Raw genomic sequence first — 14,221 nt, forward strand, 5'->3', positions numbered from 1 at the left:
CAATATTCACTTTTACTGTTTCAGATGCTGACTCTGGAAATAATCAAATTGTAAAGTAGGTTCTTTTATTTTTAACATTTTTAAACAATTTTATTGTTTTGATAATAACACTTGGTCTGGTTTTTGTTTCAAACAAATTATAGTCTCACTGATAACAATTAAGATATTGAATGAAAGTTATTAATTTCTATATGTATAAAAACGGGTTTAATTTTACTTTCAAGAAATGTTTAGATTAAAATCCAAAATTAGTAAATCAGCAACTGGATTATAACAACTTTTTACTGTACTTTGTAGTCCCTTCAGATTTGCCATATAGTGATACTGTTGGTTGTATCAGATAACATTGAAATTATGTGGATGAACCATCACACATAAGACTAATCTAAGTCTTATGTATGAATTTATTCATCGCTGTGTGGTTATTTCCCTAACTTTCAGGTTCGTTATCACTGAGCAGCTTCTTCAACAAACACCTACAATAGCCTTGAGTCGATGAAAGCCTTGTAAAGCAGATTTGGTTGGCAGAAACTGAAAGAAGCCTATCGTGTGTGTGTTCATGTCTACTTGTCCTGACACCACATAATAGTTCTGAACAAACATCACCATCATACAAGCAGCGTCATTCATTTCCAATCTTCCATGAAAACATGTGCAATCATTGTGCTGTTTGTATTGGATTGACATGGGGAAATGTTATCTTACTTGGAAATAGGAAGGGCATCCAACCATAGGAAGTTTGTCTCAACAAATATATGTAGCTATATGTATACATGCTTGTGCATCTGTGTGTTGCAACACAGAACTACAGAAACTTTATTTCTGATGAGATCATCATTTCAATGTCCACTTTTCCATGTTTGCATAGGTTGGATAGTGTTTGTTGAGGCAGATTTTCTACAACCACATACTCTTCCTGTTGCCAACCCTCGCTTGTTTCAAAATAAGCCAATATTTCCCCATGGCCAGACATTTTTTTTTTCGAAGTATTAGAAATATATAAACATTGCTTATATGACAATGACATTGTTTACAACTCTTATGCCAAGACAAGAAGACACATGCACATGTGTGTGTGTGTGTGTGTGTGTGTACAACAGTTTCCATCTTCCACATTCACTCACAAGGCTTTGGTTAGCCCAGTGTTATAAAAGGCATTTGCCCAGTGTGCCACATGCAGAGACTGAACCCAAAACCATGTGGTTGGGAAGCAAACTTCTTAACTACACAGCCATGCCTGCAATTCAAGAAAAATCTTCTCTTAAAAAGGCCCCTTTATAGGCTGTTTGGCTATATGTAAGTGAGAGCAGCTTAATTTCTGTGTTTAGAAATCTAAAAATTGTGTCACAGCTGGTGGTGGATTCAAAGAGAAATTACATTGGTGGGGTGGGATAGTATTACAAAATGCATTCAAGAATGTGAACATAAGTTTAAAATTTAGGAGTGATTGATTTGAGAAAGGTCTGAAGGTGAAGATAAATCAATAAAAAGAAACAAACCTAATAGAATGAACTTATTATGAACTGTTTCGTAACATATAATTCATTGTCTGTTCATTTGACTCTGGAAATGGTCTAAAATTTTGTATTCTGAATATTAAAATGATGGAAAAAAATTAATAACATACGTAACATGATTTTTGTTCTTGGGTTTGCAACTGTTATTTCCTGTTTACTTATCCTCAGAAAGTATGAAAAATGGCTAATATTTTCTTAAAACTTCACTTTTGTTACATTTATTCAATTCCCAAAGAATCCCGCTCAACACATGGCTGTAATGCTCCCCAAACTGTTCATGGTCAGAGATGCACACATTGTCAGCCACTTTTGTTGTAATGAGCAGAATATTTGCTACAGCAATATTTTTGCTTCAGCAGCTCAGTGCTGTTATTATTATTGTTGTTGTTCAGGTCACTGCTTGGAATCGAACTCAGAATCTTGGGGTTAGTAGCCCGCACTCTTAACCACTAAGACATATGCCCAGGCATATGGCGTAGTGGTTAAGAGCGCGGGCTACTAACCCCAAGATTCCGAGTTCGATTCCAAGCAGTGCCCTTAATAATAATAATAATATCGAAAAATACTTTAGGAATGAGAACCCAAGTTCAAAATATCCCCCAAGACACATGAAGAAGGCTGGAGGGTATATCAGCCAAAACTTTGTGTTAACAACAAACAAGATGAGGACAAATATCCGAATGTAAATAATGTTCTCCTTCCCTACCCACACCAAACTGTCCATCCCCTACTCCCAGTTCTTCCACCTCCGCTGGCTCTGCAGTGACAACCATGACTTCGAGACACAGTCTCAACTCACTGCTCGCTACATCACCCTATGTGGATACGCCCTCCTTCTCTCTCTCTCCATCCCCCCTCTAACCCTTTTCTGTCAAAGAGTATAGACTTGAAACATCAAAGCTTTTTCCATTCTTCCTGGGTGTCAAAGGCATATACATAGATATACACACATACATACATGTATATATATATATATATATATATATATATATATATATATAAGCTTTCAGTTTTTGTTTACCAAATCCACTAAGAAATCTTTGGTCAGCCTGAGACTATAGTAGAAGATACTTGTCCAAGGTGCTGCACAGTGGAACTAATTCCAGAACCATGTGGTTGGGAATCAAACTTCTTGCCATACAAATATATAAATTTGGAAACTTGACTGATGAACAGAAGGCCACAAATGATCTGTCCTTGTTTTTTCTTGTCCGTATGTTTTTACTGTTGTCCATTACATTCTTATTCATTTTTGGGAATTATGTATACATATAGCATCATACGTACACGTTTTGCTCACTTTGTAAGTATTTATATATATATACATACATACACACACATACACATATATAAACATAATTTTAACGTCTAGATCTCCATGCTTGAATGGGTCACTGAATTTATTAAAGCAGATTTTCTACACCTTGCTGCACTTCCCATGCAAACGCCCCCCCCCTCCCCCCCCAATAGCTAGGTATGTTTTTCATGACTCACTGAAAAATAAATAACATTGCTTCTTTGACAGGAGATGAAATGTGGAAGGCAGATATTGGATTGTGATAGTGGTAGCAGCAGTGGAACATTCTTTTTTTTGAATTATATGCAAAAAAGAATGCTTAGAATTTAATACTTATATCAGGACTAAGAGCAGTGGGTTTCACAAACAAAATAAGATCAAGACACATGGGAAGTTTTACTGCAGACCTCTTTGTCTTTGGTTCTCGAGTGATTTGAGATGGAACAGACTTAGGTTACCCGTGATAACTCAACACAGAAGCCACACCCATATACATAAAGATAATTGTTTTTTTGTTTTTTACCTTGCTAGTTTCATGATTGAACGTAAGTCCAACCCCAAGAAGCAGTTTAGTGTGAAAAAGGTTGGCACAGATGCTGTTATCAGTATCAGGAAAACATTGGACCGTGAAGATATTCCATCATATGAACTGATCATTTTGGGAGTTGATGAAGGTAATATATATATTTCATCTTTAATTTGAGAATTTTCTTTTTAATTCCATTAAAGAGATTGAATAACTAATAAAGATATGAACCAAATCTTTTGAATAATGACTATATTTATTCTAGTATGTAATGCAGTGAGGTGGCATGACTATGCTGCCTCTTCTTCAGGTGTTGTCATTGTTGATATTTATATTTCTTTATTGGTACATTGTTCACTATTTTCAAATTCCAGTTACCTGAAGAATACAAAATTTGTTTTTGTTTTATCTATTCCAATATCTACTCGGAAAGAGACCAATGAATTATTTCTCTCTGAAAAACTCCTTTTAAAATGGGTCAGTCAAGTACCATAAAGCAAGATGTTGAGAAGTTGAATCTACAATCTGGTTTTGAAGCACTACCTCTCCTGATGCATTTGAGAAAAACAGGAATGTTCTATTCCCCTTCCATATAAGTTTGCGCTCTAATGTGTCTGTGCGTATGTACACATCAGACATATGGCAACCAGCTGACCGAAGATGGTGTGGTAATGGAATAACACTTATGTTACCTTGATAACTAAGACAGGTTTCAAAAGTTTGGAAGAAAAGTAGAAGTAAAGAGCATTACCAATTAGCTCAAAGAGAAACCAGGCATGAAGTATATTTGGCTAGAGACAAAGTAGAAAAGAAGAGCTTTGCGAATGTTCTGTGACCTGAGGAGGAGAAGTAAGACGTGTTCAGGATTGTAAGACAGTATGTCAGAGTGAATCTAGACGTAATTGAAATGAAGTGCATTGGAATCATAACCACACTTTCCACAGAAGTGCTATTATGAGTTGCTGAACAAAGAGAGTGCATGGGGTAAAGAGGGGCTACCTTATTCCGATCCAACAGCTATTCAAGTTGGCAACAGTATGGTAGATAGTAATTAAGGGCATGAAGCGAGGAAGCTGCAGGTTCATCAAGAATAACTGCTGAGATGCTTAATCATCACTCACTGTCTCTATTTCTATTGCTGTCTACCAGCTTGCATTTGTAATATCACTTCCTTAGCAAATGTGCTTATGATTTAGCCTTACTTTTGTCCACCACTGCTATCACCAAACACTCCCCTCCTAACTCCACCTCAAATATCATACTCTTTCTCCTTTTATGCACCCATTTCCATCTTTCCTACTGTCATCACTCCTGTTCCCCACCTCACTCCATACATCTTAGGTTACTGACTACTCTATACATTTGCTGTGTACAAGGCATTCCCACACTTGGATTGATGTCATGATGGAACTCCTCTCCTTGTGGCATTCTCTCTAGCATGACTGATGAGCAAGAAGACAACTTTCACTGGTGTCATGATAAAATGCATCCAGCACATTCTATAAAGCAGTTGGCAAAAATGCAGAGAAAGCATAGGGTCTTGAGTTTCTCCTTTTAGTCCTGTTTTGTTGAGGACTGTTCAGCTTATCCAGCATTGCTGCAACAAGAAGATGCACCCAGTATGCTTTGTAAAGTAATTGGCAATAGAAAGAGCATCCAGCCATAGAAATCAGGCCAAACAACACAGATAAACATTTAGTCTATGAGAGTAGTGGCTCCCAATAAAAATGACTCCAACCACAACAACCAATCTAAACCCATTTCAACATAGAAAAATAGATATAAAATGATGTATGAAATATTCCTTTCAGCAATGAAGAAACACTTCAATTTGTCAAAAAAGTGCTGCTGACAAATTTCTTGAAAGGTGGTAGAGTTGAGAGGAGCACTGCAAGGTCTATTTCTTTGTCCATTTTTGTTGCCCAATACCTTCTTTCAGGAAAGTACTTTATCAAATTAGTTAACTTCTCTACCACCCATAAAGGTACCCTATCAAGATACTCTCACTTCAACTGCAAAAGTCAAATTTCATTAGCAAGATCAGCTAAAATTACATAACTAGAATCCACTGGTATATAAACACCTACTGACAAAATTTCAAATCTGTATGTAAAACATTAACAAAGTTACAAGCAAATATTGTGGACACCCCTCTTGAACCTGAATAATTCAAAATAACGTGGACGAATGAGCATTACATTTGACAGACTAACCTGAACGCTAAAGGGTTAAGGTGCTCTCAGCCCGATGATTAGTCAAGTTGAGCACCCCTCATTAAGTGACTATTAAATCAGAATCAACTAGCTAAGAAACATGTGTATTCTGCATTTTACCCATTCCACTCCAGAATTTGGATATTAATAACACTTCAAAGAATGCCAATGTATATAAAGATTGGAACAGGTTACATTCTAAAACTTGTAATATATCTGAATTTCTTATGTTTTGCAGGAAACCCTCCACAAACTGGTACTGCAACTCTGACAGTAAATTTGAGTGATGTCAACGATAATTACCCAATCTTCAAAGAGGATTATCGTCCAATAATTATGGAAAACTCACCTCCCAAGAAAGATTTTCAATTGATCAGAGCCAAAGATATGGATAATGACAAAAATGGACCTCCATTTACCTTTACTTATACATGTGACGGCTCTAACTATAACCTTTGCAAGGATTTTGCAATGACCTTTGACAAAGGTGAGTTGAAACTTTAACATAATTTAGTGTATGCATTTGGTAGTTTCAGGGTTACCTGAAAGTTTGTACATCAGTGTGCCATAGTGTGAAGTTGTTTCATGCTTATTCACTTCAGGGTTTTTTGTTGTTTTTTTTCTATCAATAGATAGCAATAGTCTTCTTTTTTGGATAAATTATACAATTAATCAAATTCATTCTTGTAATACTATTGCTTTTAAATTATGAATTCCGTAGAGAAATATATATATATATATATATATATATATATATATATATATATATATATATATATATGCACACACACACACACACACACACACACATATACACATACATGTGTATATATATAAAAAAAAAATATATATATATATATATATATATATATATGCACACACACACACACACACACACATATACACATACATGTGTATATATATAAAAAATATATATATATATATATATATATATATATATATATATATATCTACACATACACACACACACACACACACACAAAGATATATATATGCATACACACATATGTATATACACTAAGTATATTTATATATATATATATATATATATATATATATATATATGAGCAGATAAGAAATTTGCCAATGTTCTGTGCTGTGAGGACCAAAGACTTGAGAGAGAATCATATTGTCATAGGAGAGAGATGTGTCTGCATGGATGTTGGTTCACTTGCATTAAACAAGGCTGCAAAGAGAGTGGTTTGGAGGCACCACTATGAAAGGTTGCTAAATAAAGAGAATGAATGTGAGAAAGAGTCTGCCGAATGCCGACCCGACAGAGGGACCAGCTATCCGAATTGACCTTGGTATATAAAGCAATTAAGGGTATGAAGACAGGGAAAGCCCTTGGCCCATCAGGAATCACCACAGAAATGCTCAAAATATCTGGTGGTCTTGGCTATAGCCTAGTCACCCATATAGTCAACCACATGGTACATGGAGTCATACCCAATGACTAGTGTAGCAGCACCGTAGTCAATTGCTACAAAGGTAATAGTGATGCTTTAGATACAAATAATTACAGAGGTATCAAGTTGTTGGATCAGGTTATGAAGGTCATGGAGAGGGTCATAGCCCAACTAATTAAGGAGAAGTCAGTATAGATGTGATGCAGTTTGGGTTTGTGCCAGGGAAAAGCACCACTGATGCTGTATTTCTGGTAAGACAGCTGCAGGAGAAATGCCTAGCCAAAGATAAACCTCTGTACCTGGCTTTCGTTGACATGGAGAAAGCCTTTGGCAGGGTCCCTCAATCCCTCATTTGGTGGTCAATAAGGAAACTAGGAATAGATGAATGGTTAGTGAGAGCTGTACAAGCCATCTACAGGGATGCTGTCAGTAAGGTGAGGGTTGGCAATGAGTACAGTGAAGAGTTCCGCGTAGGGGTCTTCCAAGGATCAGTCCTCAGCTCCCTCTTATTCATCATAGTCCTCCATCAATAACAGGAATTCAAGACAGAATGCCCCTGGGAGCTCCTCTATGCTGATGACCTTGCTCTAATTTCTGAGTCACTATCAGAACTAGAGAAGTTTCAGATGTGGAAGCAAGGATTAGAATCGAAGGGCCTTAGAGTTGAACTAGTTAAAACCAAAGTCTTAATAAGTAGGAAGGCAGACAAACCACAAATCCCTTCAGGTAGATGGCCCTGCTCAATCTGTAGAAAAGGCATAGGTAGAAACTCTATAAGATGTATCCAGTGTAAGCTACCAACACATAAGAGGTGCAGCAATATCAAAGGAGGGCTAACTGGGAAGATAGTTTTTGTATGTGACAAATGCTCAGGAGCAATAAACTATGAAAATGTGCAGAGAACAGCTTCCATCACATTCCAGGGAGAAAAACTAGATGTAGTTGATTGCTTCCATTACCTAGTTGCCCAAGTCAGTAGCGGGGTGGATGCTCTGAAAGTGTAGCTGCTAGAATAAGAATAGCCTGGGCAAAGTTCAGAGAACTCCTACCTCTGCTGGTGACAAAGGGCCTCACACTTAGAGTAAAAGGTAGACTGTATGATGCATGTGTACGGACAACCATGCTACATGGCAGTGAAACATTGGCCATGACTGCTGAGGACATGCATAAGCTAGCAAGGAATGAAACCAGTATGCTCCATTGGATGTGTAATGTTAGTGTGCATACACGACAGTGTAAGCGCCCTGAGAGAAAAGTTGGACTTAAGAAGTATCAGACATGGTGTGCAAGAGAGATGACTGCGCTGGTATGGTCATGTGTTGTCAATGGACATGGACAGCTGTGTGAAAAAGTGTTTCACCCTAACCGCTGAGGGAACCTCTGGAAGAGGTAGACCCAGGAAGACCTGGGATGAGCTGGTGAAGCACGACCTTCAAACATTAGGCCTCACCAAGGCAATGACTAGTGACCGAGACCTTTGGAGATATGCTGTGCTTGAGAAGACCCCAACAAGCCAAGTGAGACTATAACCCATAGCCTATCCCAGTGGTGTATAACCAGCCCACTTATGAGTACCCTTCATTCATTGATCAATAAACTTTCCTTGTGAAGACCTGTTGAGGCAAGTGAAACCAAAATCACTGACATGGTCAATGACAGTGCCATCTGATTGGCACTTGTGCCATGGGAACAATGAAAACACCATCCAAGCATGGTCTTCCTGGGTCTACCTCTTCCACAGGTTCCCTCAACCGCTAGGATGTGGCACTTTTTCACACAGCTATCCTCATCCATTCTTGCCACATGTCCATACCAGCGCAATCGTCTCGCACACCACAACTGATGCTTCTTAGGTCTAACTTTTCTCTCAAGATAGTTACACTCTGTCGAGTATGTACACTGACATTACACATCCATCGGAGCATACTGGTTTCGTTTTTTGCAAGCTTACGCATGTCACGGCCATGTAGCATGGTGGTTCGTACACATGCTTCATACAATCTTCCTTTTACTCAGAGTGGGAAGCCCTTTGTCACCAGCAGAGGTAAGAGCTCTACAGATACATGGGTATATATATATATATATATATATATATACACACACACGTACAGGTGTGTGTGTGTGTATATATATATATACATACAAATATGTGTGTATATATATATATATATATATGTTTAGATATATGTATATATGTGTACAGATATATGTGTGTGTGTGTGTGTGTATATATATATATATATATATACATACAGATATGTGTGTATATATATATATATATCTACATATACAAGTATATATATTTATATCTATATATACATGTATAATAAACACATTTTTACCGAATGCGAGGAAATGCAACTCTCAAAGCTAGCCCCTTAAAAACAGGCTAAACTATAGATCATGATTTCGTAGTTATTGTAGTATTATGCAACTTCTACTCGTCAGTATAGTATGGTCAAGACACATAGAAATAAACAGAAAATCAACATACCAAACGAACACCTCGTGTATCCAGCATAGTACATGGAAGATTGTTTATCCCTACATATCTATGTAAGTGGCGGGCTTTTTCGAATTTCATCTCGGTACATGTGTTTTTGTTTTGTTTTTTTCAGAATAAATTCAGCATTGAATATATTCTGGTTATTTATTACATTAATTCAATAATAGAATGAATTCTTTTATAAGAATTTATTAAGTAGCTAGTGTGAAAAAAACCTCATAAGGGAAAAATCCATCATTTATTCCCCAAAATATATTTATTTATATAAGAGCATTACTATACATGAATGCCTTACGCTAAATTACAAGAGATGAGGTAGTAGATGTGTGTATAACATAAAAATTTCATGGTTCCAATCGAAGTATTAGACCATGTGTCTATTGATATTGTGTCATCTGTTAAATGTGTGTGTATTTCTCTTTACAGATGCCCAGGTCGGTAAAATTAGCTCTTTAAGAATATTTGACAGAGAAGTTAAGAAATATTATGACATGCCAATTGAGATGGCTGACAATGGTGAGCCTCAGATGACAGGCATAAATTATCTTCGTATTGAAATTGGTGATGTCAATGACAACAAACATGGGCCTGGAGCAAAAGAAATATTAGTTTATAACTACAAAGGTTTGTTATTGCCGTTATTTTCTATTGAAAAACAAGCGTTTTAAAATAAAGAACTGTATTTATTGCATAATAACATTATCACAATTCTATTGAATTATACTCTTTGTTCCAATTAATTTTGAAAATAATGAAATATTTAGTAAAATAACTTTTAAGATGGTTTTGAGAATCTAGTTCAGCATAAAATTTCAATGGGAAGTTTTAGTTTGGATCACTTTAAAACAAAGTTTTTATCATAGAACCAAAAGTGGTCTTCAGAGGTTGCTATCAAAAGGGTAAAGTTCAATTTCATTATAATCCTTAGGAAGTAGCTAAACCCTTTGTTACCATATTTCTACTGAAATCCACTGACTTTGTTTAAATTAACTTAGAATATAATAAACTATTCAGTAAAATAACTGTTATTAAGTTGGTGTTTGAAACATGATTTAACATAAAACTTTAATGAAAGGCTTCAATTTAGGTCTCTTTAAAAGCAGAAAGTTTTTATCATAGAACCAGAAGCAGTCTTGGATTGGTTGATATCAGAAGGGCTATGTTCAATTTCATTATAATCCCTTAGTTCTGGTCCATTTCTTTTCCCATGTTGCCTGTAGTTATTAAAAAAAAGGCACGTACTACTGTTTGAACACTTGATGACACTTTATAAATAGTGTGTACACGCAAAGTAGCAATGATAAATTACTCAAAATAGTATTCACAAGGTGTCTAACTTAAATCAGTCATCACATGACTCCAATGTATTAATTAAACATACACTTTCTAATTATGTACACTTGGATTTTAGCACAACACAACACTACTAAAGATTATTTGCTTACACCTAGAAAGTATGAAAAATGGCTAATATATCCTTCAAACTTTGCTTTTGTTACATCTATTCAAACTCCAAAGAATTCCTCTTAACACATGGCTGTGATACTCCCCAACTACTCCTGCTCATTGTCAGAGATGCACATGTTGTCAGCCACTAAGAGACATGTTCAAGTGGTTTTGCTTCAGAAACTTGGTGCTGAATATGTCTAAAATGTAATGGAAAATAGGTCAGTTTCAAAACATTGATGTCCAGGCTCTCAAAGTTTGAAGGGAATAGTAGTCATTTCCTTTGATTTCTAGATAGATGCAAACAGGAAATAACACTTACTGATCAAAGACAAAAAGAAATTATTTAAATTTTGTTACACAAATGCAATCCATCTATAAATTTTATGTGGTGGACCGAAAGATTTTGAGTTCAATCCCCACCAAAGGTGGCATTCGCAAAAACAGAGGAATCCCTACCTAGGTGGGCCTGACTCCTTTAGAGTGTCATGAACAGGCCAAAGTACTAGTTTGACAGTCCTGCTGCTGAAAATTTCTCCTGATCTCCACTTGCCCCATAATGAGTTTCTACCCACTATTATTTTTTCAAAATCTCATTTATTAAGAACTTAGCATTAAATAGACTTTATTCTCTTGAATTTTTCTACATGGTTCTTTTTTGTGTATTCTCATCTTCCCATTAGATAATGAGCAGAGAAGGTACATTAGTCTGTCAGTGTCTAAACCTCCTCAAGGCATCTTCTGTTTACTGCATCATAAACTTTTTAATCCTATTAATCTTGTTGCTCTTAACTTTACACAAATGCTATACACATAAACATGTGTGTGTATATATATAATGTTCTGCTTATTTTTAGGTCATTTTGGTAACTTCCCAATTGGCAGAGTGCACTGTGAAGATTTAGATGACTGGGATAATGCTGACAAGACATACACTTTCTTGGGCAATGTTACACTAGCTGGTTATTTCAAGTAAGTCATTAAGTTATATAATAATTATTAAGTAGGATATTATAAAGTAATTTGAAGACGTTTGAAGACTGTGACCAAGTTTCATTTTCTGTTTGTAGTTTCTTACTTTTTTAGAATAATTTTTGTTTCAGCATTGTCATATCCTCATCACTATTTTTAACATCCACTTTTCCATGCTTGCATGGGTTAGATGAAATATAATGAGTTAGATTTTCTGTAGCCCTTACTGTTACCAACCCTCACCTGTTTCAAGTAAAGTATTATTTCCTTATGACTAAATATGTTTCCATGGAAGTTTGGAAATGGACATCACTTGTAATGACACTGATGCTCATTTTCAACTTTCATGCAATGTCTAGACAAGGAGACAGTAAAACATACTAGCTGTGATTGTGTGGTTGAGAAGCTTGCTTCCCAACCATGGGCTCTCAGGTTGCAGTCCTGCTGTGTGGCACTTTGAGCAAATATCTTCTACTATAGCCTTGACTAAAGCTTTGTAAGTGGACTTGGTAGACAGAAATTCTGTGTGTGTACACCCTTATTTTGACATCGCCACTATACAAGTAATATTACTCATTTCCAATTTTCCATGAAAAACATATCAGGCTAGAGTAATATTACTTTGTTTGGAAACAGGTGAGGTTTGACAAAAAGAACTGCATATAGCTGTAGTAAAATCTGCCTCAGTAATTTTTAAGTGTTTACAATTCTATCTTTCAACAATTCTTTTCATGTAAGCATGAAAAGTAGTTAAATGATAATGATATATATCAATTTCCCATGTACTAAATCTACAGCTTTGGTCATCCTATAGTATAAGACACTTGCCCAAGGTAACTGAACCAGAAACCTTGTGATTTCAGGTTCAGCCTTCATAACAACACAGCCATGTCTTCACATATTGTTCTTAGTTAATTTCTTACTCCAAATATATGAAATTATATATTTATGGAATCTTAATAAAATAGGTACAGGTCTGGTTGTGTGATAAGCTTCCTTCCCAACCATATGGTTCCAGGTTCAGTCCTAATGCATGGCACCTTGGGCAAATGTCTTCTACTATAGCCTTGGGCCAACCAAAGCCTTGTGAGTGGATTTAGTTGGTAGAAACTGAAGAAGCTAATTGTGTGTGTGTGTGTGTGTGTGTGTGTGTAATGTATTGGGTCATCCTATAAATAATGCAGTTTTTTCAATTGCATGAACTAAAAGTTGGATGGGGATAAACTACCTGCCTCAACTTTCTATTACATCAGGTAGTAATTTTACCATATATTTATTCTTAATGCAAGTTTTGAAGGGTGCAGTCCAATTTTAACAGGAGCATATTCAGCATATTTTACTTTATGAATTCAATAAAGGCAACAACACAATGGAAAGTGCAAGGAATATTAATGCAGTATATGGGGATCAGACAATATGCACAAGCCAGTGTCAATGGTAGTTCCAGAAATTCTGAGCCGGAAACTACAGCCTAGAAGATGAGCCTCATCCTGGAAGATCTGTATAGCTTGATGAGGACATCCTGCAAACTCTGGTGGAACAAAATCCCATTGTAACTGTTGAGGATCTAGCAGAGAAGCTTGGATTTGGTCATTCGACCATTCATCGACACCTGCGTACCATCGGAAAAGTCAGCAAATTGAATCAATGGTTTCCTCACAAACTTTCTGAGTTTAATCACGTGCAAAGAGTGAATGTGTGCTCTTCTTTACATGAACGAACCATTTTTGGACTGAATAGTGACTGGTGACAAGAAATGGATTCTCTTTAAAAATGTTGGGTAGGGAAAGGAGAAACACTGGCACCCCAGGCTAAAGGTCTTCACCGACATAAGATGTTGTTATCTGTTTGGTGGGATATGAAAAGTTTAGTCCACTTCGAGCTTTTAAACTCAAACCAAACAATAACAAAGATCTACTGTGAGCAGCTTAAGTCAGTGCTAGAAGAAAAACGACCATCTTTGGTTTCAAGACAAAAGGATAATGCTCGGTTACATACAACAAGGATAACATTCCAAAGGCTGGAGCAGTTTGAATGGGAAACAATGTCCCACCCACCATATTCACCGAACCTTGCCCCATCTGATTATCATTTATTCTGCAGTCTTCAAAATCGCTTGGACAGAAAAAATATAAATTCTGTAGACAAGGTCAGAACAGTACTGGAGGAGTATTTTTCATCATGAGCAAGTGGATTTGGAAGAGAGGCCTTGCAAGTCTACCAGATAGATGGAAGAGCATTGTAGAAAATGGAGAGTATATTTTAGATTTAAAAAGAACTTTATTTATCTTAATTTTGAAAAATAAAAGAAAAA

The 14,221-nt window shown here is 36.2% G+C and overlaps 1 protein-coding gene across 1 annotated transcript in view; it reads left to right on the forward strand.

Moving 5' to 3' along the window:
- The window catches only part of LOC106883822 (putative neural-cadherin 2), a 145,529-nt gene that overhangs the window by 101,539 nt on the left and 29,769 nt on the right, over nucleotides 1-14,221 (forward strand). The window contains exons 18-22 of the mRNA XM_052967328.2: nucleotides 1-55; nucleotides 3,346-3,488; nucleotides 5,792-6,040; nucleotides 9,916-10,113; nucleotides 11,793-11,907. The exon at nucleotides 1-55 is cut by the window's left edge and continues 184 nt beyond it. Coding sequence (XP_052823288.2) covers nucleotides 1-55; nucleotides 3,346-3,488; nucleotides 5,792-6,040; nucleotides 9,916-10,113; nucleotides 11,793-11,907 — 760 coding nt within the window. The remainder of the gene's footprint in view (nucleotides 56-3,345; nucleotides 3,489-5,791; nucleotides 6,041-9,915; nucleotides 10,114-11,792; nucleotides 11,908-14,221) is intronic.

The sequence above is a fragment of the Octopus bimaculoides genome, chromosome 4, assembly GCF_046866305.1.
Source record: "Octopus bimaculoides isolate indiv1 chromosome 4, ASM4686630v1, whole genome shotgun sequence".
NCBI lineage: Eukaryota > Metazoa > Mollusca > Cephalopoda > Octopoda > Octopodidae > Octopus > Octopus bimaculoides.